Here is a 19,895-nt window from a genome sequence, read left to right as displayed (position 1 = left end):
TTTCATCTGTTTCCTGATCTCTTTCCTAGGTTTTCTTTCTCTAGGATTGTCTTTCGTTATGATTTCTTTATTATCTCTATGTCCATTTTTAGATTCTATAAGGTTTTGTTTAATTCCTTCACCTGTTGGATGTGTATTTTCTTTAAGGGATTCTATTTGTTTGCCTGTGTTCTCCTGTATTTCTTTAAGGAAGTTCTTTATGTCTTTCTTAAAGTCCTCTATCATCATCATAAAATATGATTTTAAATAAGAATATTGCTTTTCCCTTATGTTGGGTTATCTGGAACTTGCTCTTGTGGGAGAACTGGGTCCAGATGATGCCAAGTAGCCTTGGTTTCTATTGCTTCATTTGTTGACCTTGCCTCTTACGTTCTAGTAATCTCTGATGTTAGTTGGTCTTGCTGTCTCTGACTGGGGATTGTCCCTCCTGTGGGTCTGTGAGCTTAGGTTCTTAGGAGTGAAAGCACTTCACGGAGACCAGATCTCTCTGGGCAGAATATGGGTTCAGAGGGCAGCGGGACAGCTTTAGCTCTGGGTAAAGATGCAGACCAGGTATGTCCTGTCCCAGATGGCTGGGATGTTCATGTGCCCTGTGTGCTCCTAGTAGGTCCCTCTTTGAACAGTTATTGCAGCAAAAGTGGGGACTCATGTGGGTTTATGGGTAAAAGCACTCCTGGGATACCAGCTTTCTCAGGGCAGGAAGTGTTCTGGAGGCTGTAGAAGAGCCTTAGCTCTGGGTGCAGGGGAGACTGGAAGAATCTGTAGAGTTTCTTCTAATGGACGATGCTTGGTGTCTTCAATTGCCTAGATATTTAGATTCTCTCAGATGCCCACATCTAATGAAATGAGAAATATTGTTCAATATAGATTGGTTTCTGGACCTTTTTTTTCTAAAGAAAATGAAATCTCATGACTATTTAAAATGTGAATGGAAAAAGAAGGCACAGTTCATCAATTGAAATTTTTAGTTTCATACAGAGTACTCGAATTTCCATCAGCATACCCCTTCTAATATTTGGTATAAACAGTTCATCCTCATGAATTTTCTCCATGATGAGAAGATGAGTTTTTATTTATAGTCATCCATTATATGGAAATATTTTTAAGAAATGGTTTTCATTAGGGTCCTCCAGGGATTCTGCTCCAGTGTTGGTTCTTGGTAACTTACTTTGTATTCTGAAAGTAATTTAACAGAAGTGGTAAAATTCAGTTCCAGCTATAAAATTTGTTCAAATGTGTGAGTGCACCTTTGTTACCATGTGTAGTTATATCTTTTATTCTGTGTATCTATGTTTATATTTGTTTTGCTTTGTACATAATGTTTATCTCTCAGTATGACTATGGACATGTGCAACTATTTTTCTATGTATTAGTTCCCTTTTATAAGTGTGTTTTTGTATGTGTGTGTTTCTTTGTGTTTTTTGGCAGAGTATGGGTCTTTGTGAACCATTGAATGTATTTTGCAATTTTTTGCATGAGCTTACACATATTTGTATCTGCTTTACTGTTATGTGTCTGCCCATTTCTTTGTGGTTATCTTGGGCATTGCCTGCCTTTTTGTTATTATGTGTGAGTAAAAAATTCTTTGTGTGCCAATACTATTCTGGGCTGGAACATATATTTGTGCCTCTCCTTGTATGTTGCTCTCAAGCTGTCTGTGTGTGTGTGTGTGTGTGTCACTGTGTGTAGGTATGTGCATGTACATGTGTGTGTGTGTTTGTGTGTGTGTGTGAGTGTTGTATGTGTGTCACTGCATGTATTTTGTGTGATTTCATATCTAGGTTTTTAGTTGAGTGCATATGTATGTCTTTTTTGTGCCTGAATTTTTACATATGTGTGTCTACATATATGTATATTTCTGTGGAAATAAGTTTATGGGTGTATTTTGTGTGGGCTTCAGAAAAGACCTGAGTCTCTGTGTGTGTAAATGTATGTGTGTGTGTGTGTGTGTGTGTGTGTGTGTGTTACCTACCTTTTTTTTCTGGATTTTTGTCTGGTAGTCTCATCTGAGAGAACTGAATTTCTTGGAATATTATGATAATTTCAATTATTCCATTGCTTTTATACTGATTTTCCTTTTCATTTTTTAAATGACATTGCCTTTGCTATGAAATTAGAATACGTTTTATGACTTTAAGGAATGGTATATACATTACAATGAAATGCTTGTCTTTTAGATAAACTCATTTCTGAGAAAGACCCACTTCACTAATTCTCTTGGGAACAGAGTAATTATGAAACAGAGAGAAATGGTGCATGAAAACTATGATATTGTTCACATGTGGAATTTCTCACAACACCTTGGAATTAAGGTGAAGATAGGACAATTCAGCCCACATTTTCCACAGGGTCAACAGTTACACTTATATGTAGACATGACTGAGTTGACTACAGGAAGTAGAAAGGTAGATGTGTACTAGTTTATTGATTTATAATACAGAGAAATAAACACTTTCATGTGAATACATCGCAACATATTGAAATGAAATATTTTGTCACATCAGGAACCAATTTCTAGGTTCTTGTATTTTGTTTCTTTTTTTAGTTTTGACATATATTTACTAATATTTTGAAGATTTTCTACAAGCATAAAATATACCTTTTTCATCTCAGAAAAATTTTCTGAAATTTAATGAATATAAAAATTTTTTCACCACAGTTTGATACTCTTTCCTTAAATTTGAATAATATTCTCTTCATACCATTGTTATTATTACACAGTTATCTCATCCATTACATTAAACATCTGGAACACAAGTTGATAGGAGTGAGACTAATATTACAGTAATGAAACCCTAAGATTCATAATTGCCAACACTTGTCATTATATCCAAAAATGTTTTCCCATACCATAGGAAGACATTTACCAAGATCACTAATGAACACAGTTACAGAAATTCTATTCAAAGAAACATCATATTTTACAAAACTTGAAGAACCCCTTCACACTTTTAAGTAAGATGGACAAAATTTCAAAGGAGCATGTAGACAGCATTAGAACAACTGGCAAAGAAATGGCTATTAAACACATCAAATACAGCAATAACAGCAACCAGCCAAATGTGAAAAAAGTTCAGTTATGGTTGAATATTTTTAATACATTTCCTAAATGTAACCAATGACAAGAAGACTTGTTTATTTTTTTAAGACATTTCTTGGTTGCCTGCAGAGGCTGTGGAGACTCATTCACATACAAGTGGAGAACTTTCCTTTCATTTGTAAAAGTAGAGGAAACACATAATGTGTAATAAGGGAAAAAAGAAATTAGAGAGCAAAGCCTTTGATGGATATGTATGGAATAATTGTTGACTAAAACACCTACCAAAAGAACATAACACACAACAGAAAGATCATTGTCTGAGAATAGGGAGAATTTAATCCAGTGATGCATGTATGATTCAACATATGCAGATTATTGAGTGTAATATACAACAAAATATAGAATTATTTACTTTCCGTGAATGTCCAGAAATGGCTGTTAAGCAAGTGCAAAATTTAATCAGAGTTAAATAAACAAACACGTTATAGAACAGAAGGAATACATATTGATATGACAACATTTACTTTCACAAACCTATTGACAGTACTATAATGCATGAAGATAAAAATTAATATCCATGAAAGTCAGAAATAATGACAGGTTTTGTTGGTTCATGTTCTTATCCAAGGACTTTAGAGACAGAGGTATAAGAATCACTGTTTAGGGAAGTCCCACACCCGCGGATCCCGGCCCACAGCAGCTCTCTGCTCCCAGACCCGGTGAGAGAGAGACCCAACCGCCTGGTCAGGTGGGCACTCCTGAGGCTGCAGAGCAGAAGAGACCACCAACTCTGCTCACCCCTGCCCACATCCCTGGCCCAAGAGGAAACTGTATAAGGCCTCTGGGCTCCCGTGGGGGAGGGCCCAGGAGCGGCAGGACCCCTGTCCCTGAGACACCGCCAGAACCTGAAAGAAACAGACCGGATAAACAGTTCTCTGCACCCAAATCCCGTGGGAGGGAGAGCTAAACCTTCAGAGAGGCAGACAAGCCTGGGAAACCAGAAGTGACTGCTCCCTGCACACACATCTCGGACGCCAGAGGAAAAAGCCAAAGACCATCTGGAACCCTGGTGCACTGAAGCTCCCGGAAGGGGCGGCACAGGTCTTCCTGGTTGCTGCCGCTGCAGAGAGCCCGTGGGGAGCACCCCACGAGCGAACCTGAGCTTCGGGACCACATGTAAGACCAAATTTTCAGCTGCAAGAAAGCTGCCTGGTGAGCTTGGGACACAGGAAAGCAGAATTTCTCTAGGACCGGGCACGTTCTGTGTTTACCGGAAGTCCCACACCCGCGGATCCCGGCCCGCAGCAGCTCTCTGCTCCCAGACCCGGTGAGAGAGAGACCCAACCGCCTGGTCAGGTGGGCACTCCTGAGGCTGCAGAGCGGAAGAGACCACCAACTCTGCTCACCCCTGCCCACATCCCTGGCCCAAGAGGAAACTGTATAAGGCCTCTGGGCTCCCGTGGGGAAGGGCCCAGGAGCGGCAGGACCCCTGTGCCTGAGACACCGCCGGAACCTGAAAGAAACAGACCGGATAAACAGTTCTCTGCACCCAAATCCCATGGGAGGGAGAGCTAAACCTTCAGAGAGGCAGACAAGCCTGGGAAACCAGAAGTGACTGCTCCCTGCACACACATCTCGGACGCCAGAGGAAAAAGCCAAAGACCATCTGGAACCCTGGTGCACTGAAGCTCCCAGAAGGGGCGGCACAGGTCTTCCTGGTTGCTGCCGCTGCAGAGAGCCCGTGGGCAGCACCCCACGAGCGAACCTGAGCCTCGGGACCACAGGTAAGACCAAATTTTCTGCTGCAAGAAAGCTGCCTGGTGAACTCAAGACACAGGCCCACAGGAACAGCTGAAGACCTGTAGAGAGGAAAAACTACACGCCAGAAAGCAGAACACTCTGTCCCCATAACTGACTGAAAGAGAGGAAAACAGGTCTACAGCACTCCTGTCACACAGGCTTATAGGACAGTCTAGCCACTGTCAGAAATAGCAGAACAAAGTAACACTAGAGATAATCTGATGGCGAGAGGCAAGCGCAGGAACCCAAGCAACAGAAACCAAGACTACATGCCATCATCGGAGCCCAATTCTCCCACCAAAACAAACATGGAATATCCAAACACACCAGAAAAGCAAGATCTAGTTACAAAATCATATTTGATCATGATGCTGGAGGACTTCAAGAAAGACATGAACACACTTAGGGAAGCACAGGAAAACATTAATAAACAAGTAAAAGCCTACAGAGAGGAATCGCAAAAATCCCTGAAAGAATTCCAGGAAAACACAATCAAACAGTTGAAGGAATTAAAAATGGAAATAGAAGCAATCAAGAAAGAACACATGGAAACAACCCTGGATATAGAAAACCAAAAGAAGAGACAAGGAGCTGTAGATACAAGCCTCACCAACAGAATTCAAGAGATGGAAGAGAGAATCTCAGGAGCAGAAGATTCCATAGAAATCATTGACTCAACTGTCAAAGATAATGTAAAGCGGAAAAAGCTACTGGTCCAAAACATACAGGAAATCCAGGACTCAATGAGAAGATCAAACCTAAGGATAATAGGTATAGAAGAGAGTGAAGACTCCCAGCTCAAAGGACCAGTAAATATCTTCAACAAAATCATAGAAGAAAACTTCCCTAACCTAAAAAAAGAGATACCCATAGACATACAAGAAGCCTACAGAACTCCAAATAGATTGGACCAGAAAAGAAACACCTCCCGTCACATAATTGTCAAAACACCAAACGCACAAAATAAAGAAAGAATATTAAAAGCAGTAAGGGAAAAAGGTCAAGTAACATATAAAGGGAGACCTATCAGAATCACACCAGACTTCTCGCCAGAAACTATGAAGGCCAGAAGATCCTGGACTGATGTCATACAGACCCTAAGAGAACACAAATGCCAGCCCAGGTTACTGTATCCAGCAAAACTCTCAATTAACATTGATGGAGAAACCAAGATATTCCATGACAAAACAAAATTTACACAATATCTTTCTACAAATCCAGCACTACAAAGGATAATAAATGGTAAAGCCCAACATAAGGAGGCAAGCTATACCCTAGAAGAAGCAAGAAACTAATCGTCTTGGCAACAAAACAAAGAGAATGAAAGCACACAAACATAACCTCACATCCAAATATGAATATAAAGGGAAGCAATAATCACTATTCCTTAATATCTCTCAATATCAATGGCCTCAACTCCCCAATAAAAAGACATAGATTAACAAACTGGATACACAGTGAGGACCCTGCATTCTGCTGCCTACAGGAAACACACCTCAGAGACAAAGACAGACACTACCTCAGAGTGAAAGGCTGGAAAACAACTTTCCAAGCAAATGGTCAGAAGAAGCAAGCTGGAGTAGCCATTCTAATATCAAATAAAATCAATTTCCAACTAAAAGTCATCAAAAAAGATAAGGAAGGACACTTCATATTCATCAAAGGAAAAATCCACCAAGATGAACTCTCAATCCTAAATATCTATGCCCCAAATACAAGGGCACCTACATACGTAAAAGAAACCTTACTAAAGCTCAAAACACACATTGCACCTCACACAATAATAGTGGGAGATTTCAACACCCCACTCTCACCAATGGACAGATCATGGAAACAGAAATTAAACAGTGATGTTGACAGACTAAGAGAAGTCATGAGCCAAATGGACTTAACGGATATTTATAGAACATTCTATCCTAAATCAAAAGGATATACCTTCTTCTCAGCTCCTCATGGTACTTTCTCCAAAATTGACCATATAATTGGTCAAAAAACGGGCCTCAACAGGTACAGAAAGATAGAGATAATCCCATGCGTGCTATCGGACCACCACGGCCTAAAACTGGTCTTCAATAACAATAAGGGAAGAATGCCCACATATACGTGGAAATTGAACAATGCTCTACTCAATGATAACCTGGTCAAGGAAGAAATAAAGAAAGAAATTAAAAACTTTTTAGAATTTAATGAAAATGAAGATACAACATACCCAAACTTATGGGACACAATGAAAGCTGTGCTAAGAGGAAAACTCATAGCGCTGAGTGCCTGCAGAAAGAAACAGGAAAGAGCATATGTCAGCAGCTTGACAGCACACCTAAAAGCTCTAGAACAAAAAGAAGCAAATACACCCAGGAGGAGTAGAAGGCAGGAAATAATCAAACTCAGAGCTGAAATCAACCAAGTAGAAACAAAAAGGACCATAGAAAGAATCAACAGAACCAAAAGTTGGTTCTTTGAGAAAATCAACAAGATAGATAAACCCTTAGCCAGACTAACGAGAGGACACAGAGAGTGCGTCCAAATTAACAAAATTAGAAATGAAAAGGGAGACATAACTACAGATTCAGAGGAAATTCAAAAAATCATCAGATCTTACTATAAAAACCTATATTCAACAAAATTTGAAAATCTTCAGGAAATGGACAATTTCCTAGACAGATACCAGGTATCGAAGTTAAATCAGGAACAGATAAACCAGTTAAACAACCCCATAACTCCTAAGGAAATAGAAGCAGTCATTAAAGGTCTTCCAACCAAAAAGAGCCCAGGTCCAGACGGGTTTAGTGCAGAATTCTATCAAACCTTCATAGAAGACCTCATACCAATATTATCCAAACTATTCCACAAAATTGAAACAGATGGAGCACTACCGAATTCCTTCTATGAAGCCACAATTACTCTTATACCTAAACCACACAAAGACACAACAAAGAAAGAGAACTTCAGACCTATTTCCCTTATGAATATCGACGCAAAAATACTCAATAAAATTCTGGCAAACCGAATTCAAGAGCACATCAAAACAATCATCCACCATGATCAAGTAGGCTTCATCCCAGGCATGCAGGGATGGTTTAATATACGGAAAACCATCAACGTGATCCATCATATAAACAAACTGAAAGAACAAAACCACATGATCATTTCATTAGATGCTGAGAAAGCATTTGACAAAATTCAACACCCCTTCATGATAAAAGTCTTGGAAAGAATAGGAATTCAAGGCCCATACCTAAACATAGTAAAAGCCATATACAGCAAACCAGTTGCTAACATTAAACTAAATGGAGAGAAACTCGAAGCAATCCCACTAAAATCAGGGACTAGACAAGGCTGCCCACTCTCTCCCTACTTATTCAATATAGTTCTTGAAGTTCTAGCCAGAGCAATCAGACAACAAAAGGAGATCAAGGGGATACAGATCGGAAAAGAAGAAGTCAAAATATCACTATTTGCAGATGACATGATAGTATATTTAAGTGATCCCAAAAGTTCCACTAGAGAACTACTAAAGCTGATAAACAACTTCAGCAAAGTGGCTGGGTATAAAATTAACTCAAATAAATCAGTTGCCTTCCTCTATACAAAAGAGAAACAAGCCGAGAAAGAAATTAGGGAAACGACACCATTCATAATAGACCCAAATAATATAAAGTACCTCGGTGTGACTTTAACCAAGCAAGTAAAAGATCTGTACAATAAGAACTTCAAGACACTGAGGAAAGAAATTGAAGAAGACCTCAGAAGATGGAAAGATCTCCCATGCTCATGGATTGGCAGGATTAATATAGTAAAAATGGCCATTTTACCAAAAGCAATCTACAGATTCAATGCAATCCCCATCAAAATACCAATCCAATTCTTCAAAGAGTTAGACAGAACAATTTGCAAATTCATCTGGAATAACAAAAAACCCAGGATAGCTAAAGCTATCCTCAACAATAAAAGGACTTCAGGGGGAATCACTATCCCTGAACTCAAGCAGTATTACAGAGCAATAGTGATAAAAACTGCATGGTATTGGTACAGAGACAGACAGATAGACCAATGGAATAGAATTGAAGACCCAGAAATGAACCCACACACCTATGGTCACTTGATTTTTGACAAAGGAGCCAAAACCATCCAATGGAAAAAAGATAGCATTTTCAGCAAATGGTGCTGGTTCAACTGGAGGGCAACATGTAGAAGAATGCAGATCGATCCATGCTTATCACCCTGTACAAAGCTTAAGTCCAAGTGGATCAAGGACCTCCACATCAAACCAGACACACTCAAACTAATAGAAGAAAAACTAGGGAAGCATCTGGAACACATGGGCACTGGAAAAAATTTCCTGAACAAAACACCAATGGCTTATGCTCTAAGATCAAGAATCGACAAATGGGATCTCATAAAACTGCAAAGCTTCTGTAAGGCAAAGGACACGGTGGTTAGGACAAAACGGCAACCAACAGATTGGGAAAAGATCTTTACCAATCCTACAACAGATAGAGGCCTTATATCCAAAATATACAAAGAACTCAAGAAGTTAGACCGCAGGGAAACAAATAACCCTATTAAAAAATGGGGTTCAGAGCTAAACAAAGAATTCACAGCTGAGGAATGCCGAATGGCTGAGAAACACCTAAAGAAATGTTCAACATCTTTAGTCATAAGGGAAATGCAAATCAAAACAACCCTGAGATTTCACCTCACACCAGTGAGAATGGCTAAGATCAAAAACTCAGGTGACAGCAGATGCTGGCGAGGATGTGGAGAAAGAGGAACACTCCTCCATTGTTGGTGGGATTGCAGACTGGTAAAACCATTCTGGAAATCAGTCTGGAGGTTCCTCAGAAAATTGGACATTGAACTGCCTGAGGATCCAGCTATACCTCTCTTGGGCATATACCCAAAAGATGCCTCAACATATAAAAGAGACACGTGCTCCACTATGTTCATCGCAGCCTTATTTATAATAGCCAGAAAATGGAAAGAACCGAGATGCCCTTCAACAGAGGAATGGATACAGAAAATGTGGTACATCTACACAATGGAATATTACTCAGCTATCAAAAACAACGAGTCTATGAAATTGGTAGGCAAATGGTTGGAACTGGAAAATATCATCCTGAGTGAGCTAACCCAATCACAGAAAGACATACATGGTATGCACTCATTGATAAGTGGCTATTAGCCCAAATGCTTGAATTACCCTAGATCCCTAGAACAAACGAAACTCAAGACGGATGATCAAAATGTGAATGCTTCACTCCTTCTTTAAATGAGGAAAAAGAATACCCTTGGCTGGGAAGGGAGAGGCAAAGATTAAAACAGAGACTGAAGGAACACCCATTCAGAGCCTGCCCCACAGGTGGCCCATACATATACAGCCACCCAATTGGACAAGATGGATGAAGCAAAGAAGTGCAGACCGACAGGAGCCGGATGTAGATCGCTCCTGAGAGACACAGCCAGAATACAGCAAATACAGAGGCGAATGCCAGCAGCAAACCACTGAGCTGAGAATAGGTCCCCCGTTGAAGGAATCAGAGAAAGAACTGGAAGAGCTTGAAGGGGCTCGAGACCCCAAAAGTACAACAATGTCAAGCAACCAGAGCTTCCAGGGACTAAGCCACTACCTAAAGACTATATATGGACTGACCCTGGACTCTGACCCCATAGGTAGCAATGAATATCCTAGTAAGAGCACCAGTGGAAGGGGAAGCCCTGGGTCCTGCTAAGACTGAACCCCCAGTGAATAGACTATGGGGGGAGGGCGGCAATGGGGGGAGGGTTGGGAGGGGAACACCCATAAGGAAGGGGAGGGGGGAGGGGGATTTTGCCCGGAAACCGGGAAAGGGAATAACACTTGAAATGTATATAAGAAATACTCAAGTTAATAAAAAAAACATGACACAAAAAAAAAAAAAAAGAATCACTGTTTATGGGGTTGGGGATTTAGCTCAGTGGTAGAGCGCTTGCCTAGGAAGCGCAAGGCCCTGGGTTTGGTCCCCAGCTCCGAAAAAAAGAACCAAAAAACAAAAAAAAAAAAAAAAGAATCACTGTTTGTTTATGATAGTCTGCCCTATATTGTGAGTGCAAACCTGCCATGTGTGATATGGAAACTCTACACTACTTTAAAGCAAATTAACATGAAGCACAAAAGTATGCCCATTTTCCTTCTCTAACTCTAACTGTAATAGTCATTAAAATATGACAGAGTGTTAACATCAATTTAAAGAAAATGATGGAGAAAATCGGAAAATATGTTCTGATCTTCTTTGTGCATATTAATTCATTGATATTTCATTATAAGAAACTATTTCAAAACTTTCAAAACATAGGAACAATTCTTCAAAATTTCAATTAACTTTAAACAATCTAAGTTTTATCCAGCCTTTTCCAGTATATGCAATCAATGTAGAGCATTTTCACCTCATGAAATATTCCATATTCAAGGTCACTACACATCACGTTATCATTTCCAACCATATTTCACCAATGTCAGCATATTCCACTGTTTTTATATACAGTTTCTCATGCTTTGCTGTGCTATTTTATTTGTGGTGATATTTGTTTCTCTGTGACTTAAGGGTATATTGTACCTGTTTCAAATGTCTTCAAATACTAACTTGCTTCTTGGTTGCATTAATTAAACTTTGACCATAAGGAAAGTGAGGAGGAAGAGATAATTTGACATATAGCTTATAGTCATAGAAAGATAAGTGTGAATATCTAGAGACTGGAACTAAAGAATATATCTTAAAAGAACACTGCTTACTGGCTCTACTGCCCACAGTAAGATGGACACTCCTATATCATTTACCAATTGAAAAGGCTTCAAAGGACAGGCTAGTGTTGGCTCAGAAAATAACCTCATTAAAGTTCCCTCTGTCTGTTCATAGTACTTAGTGCCACATTGAAAATTATTACTTGAAAAACATCAGGTTGTGATCTCTGTAGGTTTTACACACAGGTAACTATCAGCTCCTTTTTTTTAATTACTAGCCATTCAGAATTTACCCAACATTTCTTCAATGTATTTTCAATATTCATTGCTGGTCATTAAAAAATGGACAGAGTGAAATGGCAATCACTTAATATACATAAAATAAGCTCATTGAAATATTATCGTACTAATACAAAACATAAAAGAAATAGCAAAAACGTTTATCAATATGTGTTTTCTTTTCTCAGATGCCATCCTCATTGTGCACTGCAGATTGTCATCCTGGATTCAGAAGAATCTGGAAGGAGGAAATGGCAGCCTGCTGTTTTGTTTGCAGCCCCTGCCCTGAAAATGAAATTCCTAATGAAACAAGTGAGTGTTTGCTGCTCTGATAATTCCTGAAAATATATATTCCTCTTGCGCCCCACTGGGATTATGATGTCTACGAAAGTCAATTGAAAATACAGAGTTATTACTTTTTAATTTAATAGCTGTAGATATAAGAATAATTAACAAAATCCTGCCACAAACAAACAAACAAACACATATCCCTTATGCCTTGACTCACATATTGACTCATTGCAAATTCGGGGCACATTATATTTTCACAAGCAATTACTTAGGAAATAAAACTGCAATATGAGCGAATTCTACACAAGATTGTTATAATAATTAATCTATTGTAAAACTACCTACATTAGAATTTATTCACAATTTTAAAAGAATTAAATTAGTCATATTTTATCAATATATCTGTCATACGTATGATTATCCAAACCATGTGCATATAGGAGCCCATGAAGAAAACCACATAATATCAAATCTACTTGACTAGGTCATGAGACTGCTATATATAAAATCCATGTTCTGTATAAGATTAATATACAAAACAAAAGTATTTTCAAATTTATGACAAACTGTTAAGTATGTAAAATTCTGAGAGAAATGTTCAAGCACAGATGTTGTGTGAATCCAGGATGTAGTGGGTAAGTGTTAACCTATGATGTAGAATATATGACAGTACTCATATTGAGTATATTTCAAACCAGACCCATTATTAAGATAACTATCTAGGACTGGCAAAATGCAAAAAGTTTATGGTTAGCTTTTCAATTATTATGACTCATTTTATATAATGAATTAAAGTTCTTAAAAGGCATACCATGTCTGTGATTTGGTTCAACAGTTAAATCATTTGTTGCTAAGGATTACAATCTGAGTTTATTTCCATGATGCATATAGAAGAACCAAGCAACCTATTCAGAAGATCTCTTTGAAGTCATGCATTCCAACAATACACTATGCTTGAAAATAATTATCAAAATTACACAGAAATTGTTTCAAATGTAAAAACAAAAAGAATTAATAACTCTATCTATGAATTCCATTACATTAATTGTTTATGTGTGTGGGATGGGTAATACATGTACAGGTACATATAAGAGCAAATAATACCCCTGTAGTTACATTTACGTGAAATTTAAGACATCTGACATGGGTGCTGTGATCTGAACTCATGTTCTCTGGTAGAGCAACATATCTTTATATCTAAATCAATTTCTTAGTCTTTTAGGCAACTTATGAAATAGTAGCTTTCCAAAAAATCATTCTTCTGGATAAGAATACTCTAAACCCAGGAATACATATCAACATTCTTTGAAATGACATAAAAATTAAGTGGAATTAAAATCACAGCTAATATTCTAGAAATGATGGGAATTGCAATTTAGGAATGAGATACCATTGCTTAAGACAAACCATATGGGTAATAACTCTTGCTCAAGATTTTCTCTGTTACAGTGCTTACTCTGTTTTTCATGCTTGAGTATATGCACAGACACTGAGACACATAGGAATGGAGATGAGGCAAGGATGAAAGTGCTCAACATTCCAAAAACAAAAAAGAGCTCACATACACATGGAAGCTGAACAGCTCTCTACTTAATGATAAATTGGTCAAGGAAGAAGTAATGAAATTGAAGACATTTTAGAATTTAATGAAAATGAAAAGAAACCATACCCAAACTTATAGGACACAATGAGAGCAGTGCTAAGAGGAAAACTCATAACTCTTGGCGCCTCTGAAAGGAAACTGGGGAAAGCATACATTATCAGCTTGACAACACACCTAAAAGCTGTAGAACTAAAAGAAGCAAATACATATATAAGGAGTGGATGGTAGGAAATAATCAAACTTCAGGGCTGAAATCAAACAAGTAGAAACAAAAAGCACTATACAAAAAAAATCAACAAAACTTTGAGCTGGTTCTTTAAGAAAATCAAAAAGATAGATAAACCCATTCTAAACAAAGAGAGTATCAAAATTAAGAGCATTAGAAATGAACAGTCAGACATAACAACAGAACCTGAGGAAATTAAAAAATCAACAGTTCCTACTACAAAAGGTTATATCCAGCAAAACTGGAAAAACTGGATGAAACAGACAATTTTCTAGACAGATATCAAGTCTCAAATTTAAATCCGAATCAGAGAACCATCCAAACAGTCCCACAACTCCTAAAGAAATAGAAGCAGTCATTAAAAGACTCCCAACAAAAATATGTACAGGTACAGATGGGTTTAGTGCAGAATTCTATCAGATATTCATAGAAGGCTTAATACCAATACTGTCTAAATTATTCAAAAATGGAAACAGAAAGAACATTATCCAATTCCTTCTATGAAGCTACAATTACACTTATCCCTAAAGCACACAAAGACCCAACAAAGAAAGAGAACTTCAGACCAATTTCCCTTATAAATATCGATGCAAAAATACTCAATAAAATTCTTGCAAACCAAAACCAAGAACCTATCAAAATGATCATGATCAAGTAGGCCTCATCCCAGGGATGCAAGGGTGTTTCAATATATGGAAATCCTCCAATGTAATCCACTGTATAAACAAGCTCAAATAAAATAAAATAAAACAAATGATCATCTCCTTAGATGCCGAGAAAGCATTTGACAAAATTAAATACCTCTTCATCATAAAAGTCTTGGAAAGATAAAGAATTCATGGCTCACACCTAAACATAGTAAAAGCAATATATACCAAACCAGTAACCAACATCAAACTTCATGGAGAGAAATTTGAAGCAATCCCACAAAAATCAGGGACTAGACAAGGATGACCACTCTCTCCTCACCTATTCAATATAGTGCTCAAATCCTAGCCATAGAAATCTGAGAAAAAAAAGAGCTCAAAGGGATACAAATTGGAAAAGAAAAAGTCAAAACATCACTATATGCAGATCATCTGGCAGTATAATTAAGTGACCCCAAAAATTCTACCAGAGAATTGGAAGCCTTATAAACAAGTTCAATAAAGCGGCTGGATATAAAAATAATTCAAACAAATAAGTAGCCTTGTTCTACTCAAAGGATAAACAGGCTGAGATAGAAATTAGGGAAACAACACCCTTCACAATAGTCACAAATATTACAAAATACACATGTGTGATTCTAACCAAGAACTGAAAGATCTATATGACAAGAACATCAAGTCTCTGAAGAATGAAATTGAGGAAGATTTCAGAAAATAGAAAGATCTCCCATTCTCATGGACTGGCAGGATTAATATAGTAAAAATGGCCATTTTGCAAAAATCGATCTACCGATTCAATACGACCCCCATCAAAATTCCAACTCAATTCTTCATAGAGTTAGAAAAAGCAATTTGCAAATTAATTTAGAGTAACAATAAAACCAAGAACTTGAAAACTGCCCTCAACAATAAAACCACTTCTGGAGGCATCACCATCCCTGACCTCAAGCTGTATTACAGAGGAATGGTGATAAAAACTTTATGGTATTGGTAAAGAGACAGGCAGGTAGATCAACGGAATATACTTGAAGACCCAGAAATGGACCTACACAACTATTGTCACTTGATCTTTGACAAAGGTACTAAAACAATCAAGTACAAAATGGACAGCATTTTCAGCAAATGGTTGTAACTGGTGGTCCGCATGTAGAAGAATGGAAATGGATCCACTCCTACTGCCCTGTACAAAGCTCAAGTCCAAGTGGATTTTGGACCTCCACATAAAACCAGATACACTCAAACTAATAGAAGAAAAAGTGGGGAAGAACCTGAAACACATGGGCACAGGGAAAATTTCCTTAACAGAATACCAATGGCTTATGCTCTAAGTTCAAGAATCAGCAAATGGAACTTCATGAAATTGCAAAACTTCTTCCGTAAGGCAAAGGACACTGTCATTAGGACCAAACTGCAATCAACATATTGGGAAAAGATCTTTACCAATCCTAAATTCAATAAAAGGCTAATATCTAAAATATTCTAAGAACTCATGAAGTTAGACTCCATAGAATCATATAACTCTAATGAAAAATGGGGTACAGAGCTAAACAAAGAATTCTCAGCTGAGGAACATTGAATGGTTGAGAAGCACCTAAAGAACTGTTCAAAATACTCAGTTATCAGGGAAATGCAAATCAGAGCAACCCTGAGATTCCACCTCATACCAATCAGAATGGCTAAGAAAAATCTCAGGTGACAGCAGATGCTGGTTAGTATGTGGAAAAAGAGGAAAACTCCTCCAGTGTTTGTAGGATTGCAAACTGGTACCAACACTCTGGAAATCAGTCTGGAGGTTCTTCAGAAAACTGGCCGTAGTACTATCTGAAGACCCAGCTATACCACTCCTTGGCATATACCCAAAAGATGCTCCAAAATTTAACAAAGATACATGCTCTACTATGTTCATAGCAACCTTATTTATAATAGCCAGAAGCTGGAAGGAACGCAAATGTCCTTCAACAGAGGAATTCATACAGAAATGATGGTAATTCTACAAAATGGAGTGCTACTCAGCTATCAAAAATGACTTCATGAAATTCATAGGAAAATGGATGAAAGTAGAAAATATCATCCTGAATGAGGTAACACAATCACGAAATAAGACACAGGGTATTCACTCACTGACAAATGGATATTACCCCAAAAACTCGAATTGTCCAAGATGCAATCCACATATCAAAGGAAGCTCAAGAAGAAGGATGATTAAAGTGCATATTCTTCAGTCCTTCTTCGAAGGGGGATCAAAAATATTCATAGGAGAAAATATGGAGACAAAGTTTGGAGCAGAAAATGAAAAAAAGCCATCCAGAGCTTGCCCCACCTGGTAATTCTAGCCCCTATACATACAGCCCCCAAACACAAACAATATTGCTGATGCCAAGAAGTGCATGTTGACAGGAGTCTGATATAGTTGTCTCCTGAGAGTCTCTGCCACAGCATGACCAATACAGAGGTGGACACTCATAGCCAACCATTGAACTGAGAATTGGCCCTCAATGGAGGAGTTACAGAAAGGATTGAAGGAGTTAAAGGGTTTGAAAACCCATAAGAACAACAATACCAACCAAAAAGAACTCCCAGGAATTAAACCACCATCAAAAGAGTACGCATGGAAAGACCCATGACTCGAGCTGCATATGTATCAGAGGATGGCCTTGCTGGGCACCAGTGGGAGGAGAAGTCCTTGGTCCTGCCAAGGGTCCACCTCCCAACATAGGGAAATATCAGTGATGGTAAGCTGAAAAGGGTGGGTGAATTGGCAAGGGACCAAGCTCATAGAAGTGGGATTTGAATGGGATAGGGGTTTTATGGAAGGGAAATTGAGATGGGATAACATTTGAAATGTAAATTAATTAAACAATATCCAATAAAAATGGGGAAAAGAGAAGCGATCAAGATGAAGTACTTCTTAGTACAAAGTATCTCCACAGTTTTTTCAGTGCTAATATTAGTGCATCCCATGAATAATAATCAGAACTTTCGTTTACTTATTGCCAGATGATGATACATCTCATGGCTTATTTCTTTAACGTTTTCTACTTTTCAAACATTGATGTTATATTACCTCTCCTTCTCCACCTTCTTCTTATTTATGTCTTATAACAGGAATCACTTAAATCCAACAATGCTATTGTTACAAATACACGAATATATACTTATAAATGTGTACACTTACAGACAGCTTACCTGGTCAATTTAGTGTTCTTTCTATGTCAGTGACTTTGAGATAATGAATTCTCGAGTACCTACTATAGGTATTGTCCCAGTAAAGTCAGAATCTCAATGTATTATTGGGAGCAAATCCATAAGAAGAGTCAATGATCTCAGAAAACTATGAGTGTTTGGTTTTGTATTTTAAAAAATATACCCAACAACATTGGGGTTTATAAAGGTATCTTTTATGAATTCAATAAACTACTTGATATTAACATAGAACCAAAAGATGGCTTTTTAAATATTTGCTTTCTGATAACATTAAAAATGAAACAATAACAACATTAAGTAGATAAAGAAATAATTTCATGACTTTATTTTTCATATATCTTTATGGATGTTTAGTATTGAGAGCAATGCTGAGCATCAACTTCCTTCAAATTACATTATCTGCATCAAAGGCAGCCTTACAATGCTTCTTTCAACAGCCTTACTTGAAATAACTTGTCAACAAAATTTCCAAAGTAGCACTAACTAAACTTTTCTTTGGACATCAGATATGGATCAGTGTGTGAACTGTCCAGAATACCAGTATGCCAACATAGAAAAGAACAAATGCATTCAGAAAAGTATCATCATTCTAAGCTATGAAGACCTCTTGGGGATGGCTCTTGCCTTAATAGCATTCTGTTTCTCTGTATTCACAGTGGTGGTATTTTGGGTCTTCACGAAGCACTATGACACTCCTATTGTGAAGGCCAATAACAGAATCCTTAGCTACCTATTAATCGTGTCACTCATGTTGTTTTCTGTGCTCCTATTTCTTCATTGGCTATCCTAACAGATTAACCTGTAGCTTACAGCAAATAACATTTGGAATTGTCTTTACTGTGGCTATTTCCACAGTTCTGGCCAAAACAATCACTGTGGTTCTGGCTTTCAAAATCACAGACCCAGAAAGACGATTAACTTTTGGTATTGGGGACACCCAACTACATTATTCCCATATGTTCCCTATTGCAATGTATTCTGTGTGCAATCTGGCTAGCAGTTTCTCCTCCCTTTGTCGATATTGATGAACACTCTGAGCATGGCCACATCATCATTGTGTGCAACAAGGGCTCTATTATTGCATTCTACTGTGTCCTGGGATATTTGGCCTGCCTGGCCTTTGGAGGCTTCACTATAGCTTTCTTGGCAAAGAACCTGCCTGACACATTCAACGAAGCCAAGTTGTTGACCTTCAGCATGCTAGTGTTCTGCGCTGTCTGTGTCACCTTCCTCCCTGTCTACCATAGCACCAAGGGCAAGGTCATGGTTGCTGTGGAGATCTTCTCCATCTTGGCATCTAGTGCAGGGATGCTGGGATGCATCTTTGCACCTAAAGTCTACATCATTTTAATGAGACCAGACAGAAATTCGATCCACAAAATCAGGAAGAAATCATATCTCTGAAAAGGTATTTCAGGAATTCTTTCAAATGTAAAGTTGATACATACACCCCAAATATTTAGTTACAGAGCATGTATCTAGTTTTAGAGTCACTCTCACTGGTTCCTCTACTTATGTATAGAAGTACCATATCTTCTGATCTTGCATACATTGCCTATAAAATCTTACAATCATTCATTTGCTTAATATCTTCTGAAAAAATTGAAATTTTCAAATAATTAGTACAATTTTATTCATTATTTTGCTTTCATGACGATTTCCCCCTGGTAACTTCAAATAAATTTGATACATCAGTTGAATCTATAACCTTATAAAGAAAGTGAGTTCTAGGACAGACAGGGATTATACATAGAAACAAACTAACTAAAAACCAACAAAGATGAAATCAGAACACATTTTCTTATTTTTAGTAAGAACACATACTTGACAAAATACTATCTTTTTTTCAGCTGCTCTTTAAGATATTGGCCAATAGTCTAAGCTGAAAATGTTCTCTATCTACTCTCAAATACAAAAATATTATATCCAACAATGGACAGAATCTGGGGACTCCTGTGGTTGAGTTAGGGAATAGGTGGAAGATACTGAGAAGGAGGGTGAGCCATAGGAATGCAAGCAGTCTCAACTAGCCTGGACAACCAAGACACCGAGTCACTAACAAGTCAGCATACTCCAGCTGTTATGAG

General features: G+C 37.9%; 1 protein-coding gene across 6 annotated transcripts in view; it reads left to right on the top strand.

The window, feature by feature from the left end:
- LOC120098766 (histocompatibility antigen 60b-like) overlaps positions 1-19,895 on the top strand; it is a 134,474-nt gene that overhangs the window by 69,925 nt on the left and 44,654 nt on the right. For all 6 annotated transcript variants that reach the window (XR_015648938.1, XR_015648937.1, XM_087604472.1 and 3 more), the window contains one exon: positions 12,026-12,149. Coding sequence is in view for 3 of the 6 variants with exons in the window: in XM_087604472.1 (XP_087460598.1) it covers positions 12,026-12,149 (124 nt within the window). In the remaining 3 variants the exon portion in view is untranslated. The remainder of the gene's footprint in view (positions 1-12,025; positions 12,150-19,895) is intronic.

This window comes from Rattus norvegicus, chromosome 1 (genome assembly GCF_021556685.1).
Source record: "Rattus norvegicus strain SHRSP/BbbUtx chromosome 1, alternate assembly SHRSP_T2T, whole genome shotgun sequence".
Taxonomy (NCBI): domain Eukaryota; kingdom Metazoa; phylum Chordata; class Mammalia; order Rodentia; family Muridae; genus Rattus; species Rattus norvegicus.
The sequence above is the reverse complement of the archived record's forward strand: the minus strand, read 5'-3'. Positions and strand labels throughout refer to the sequence as shown.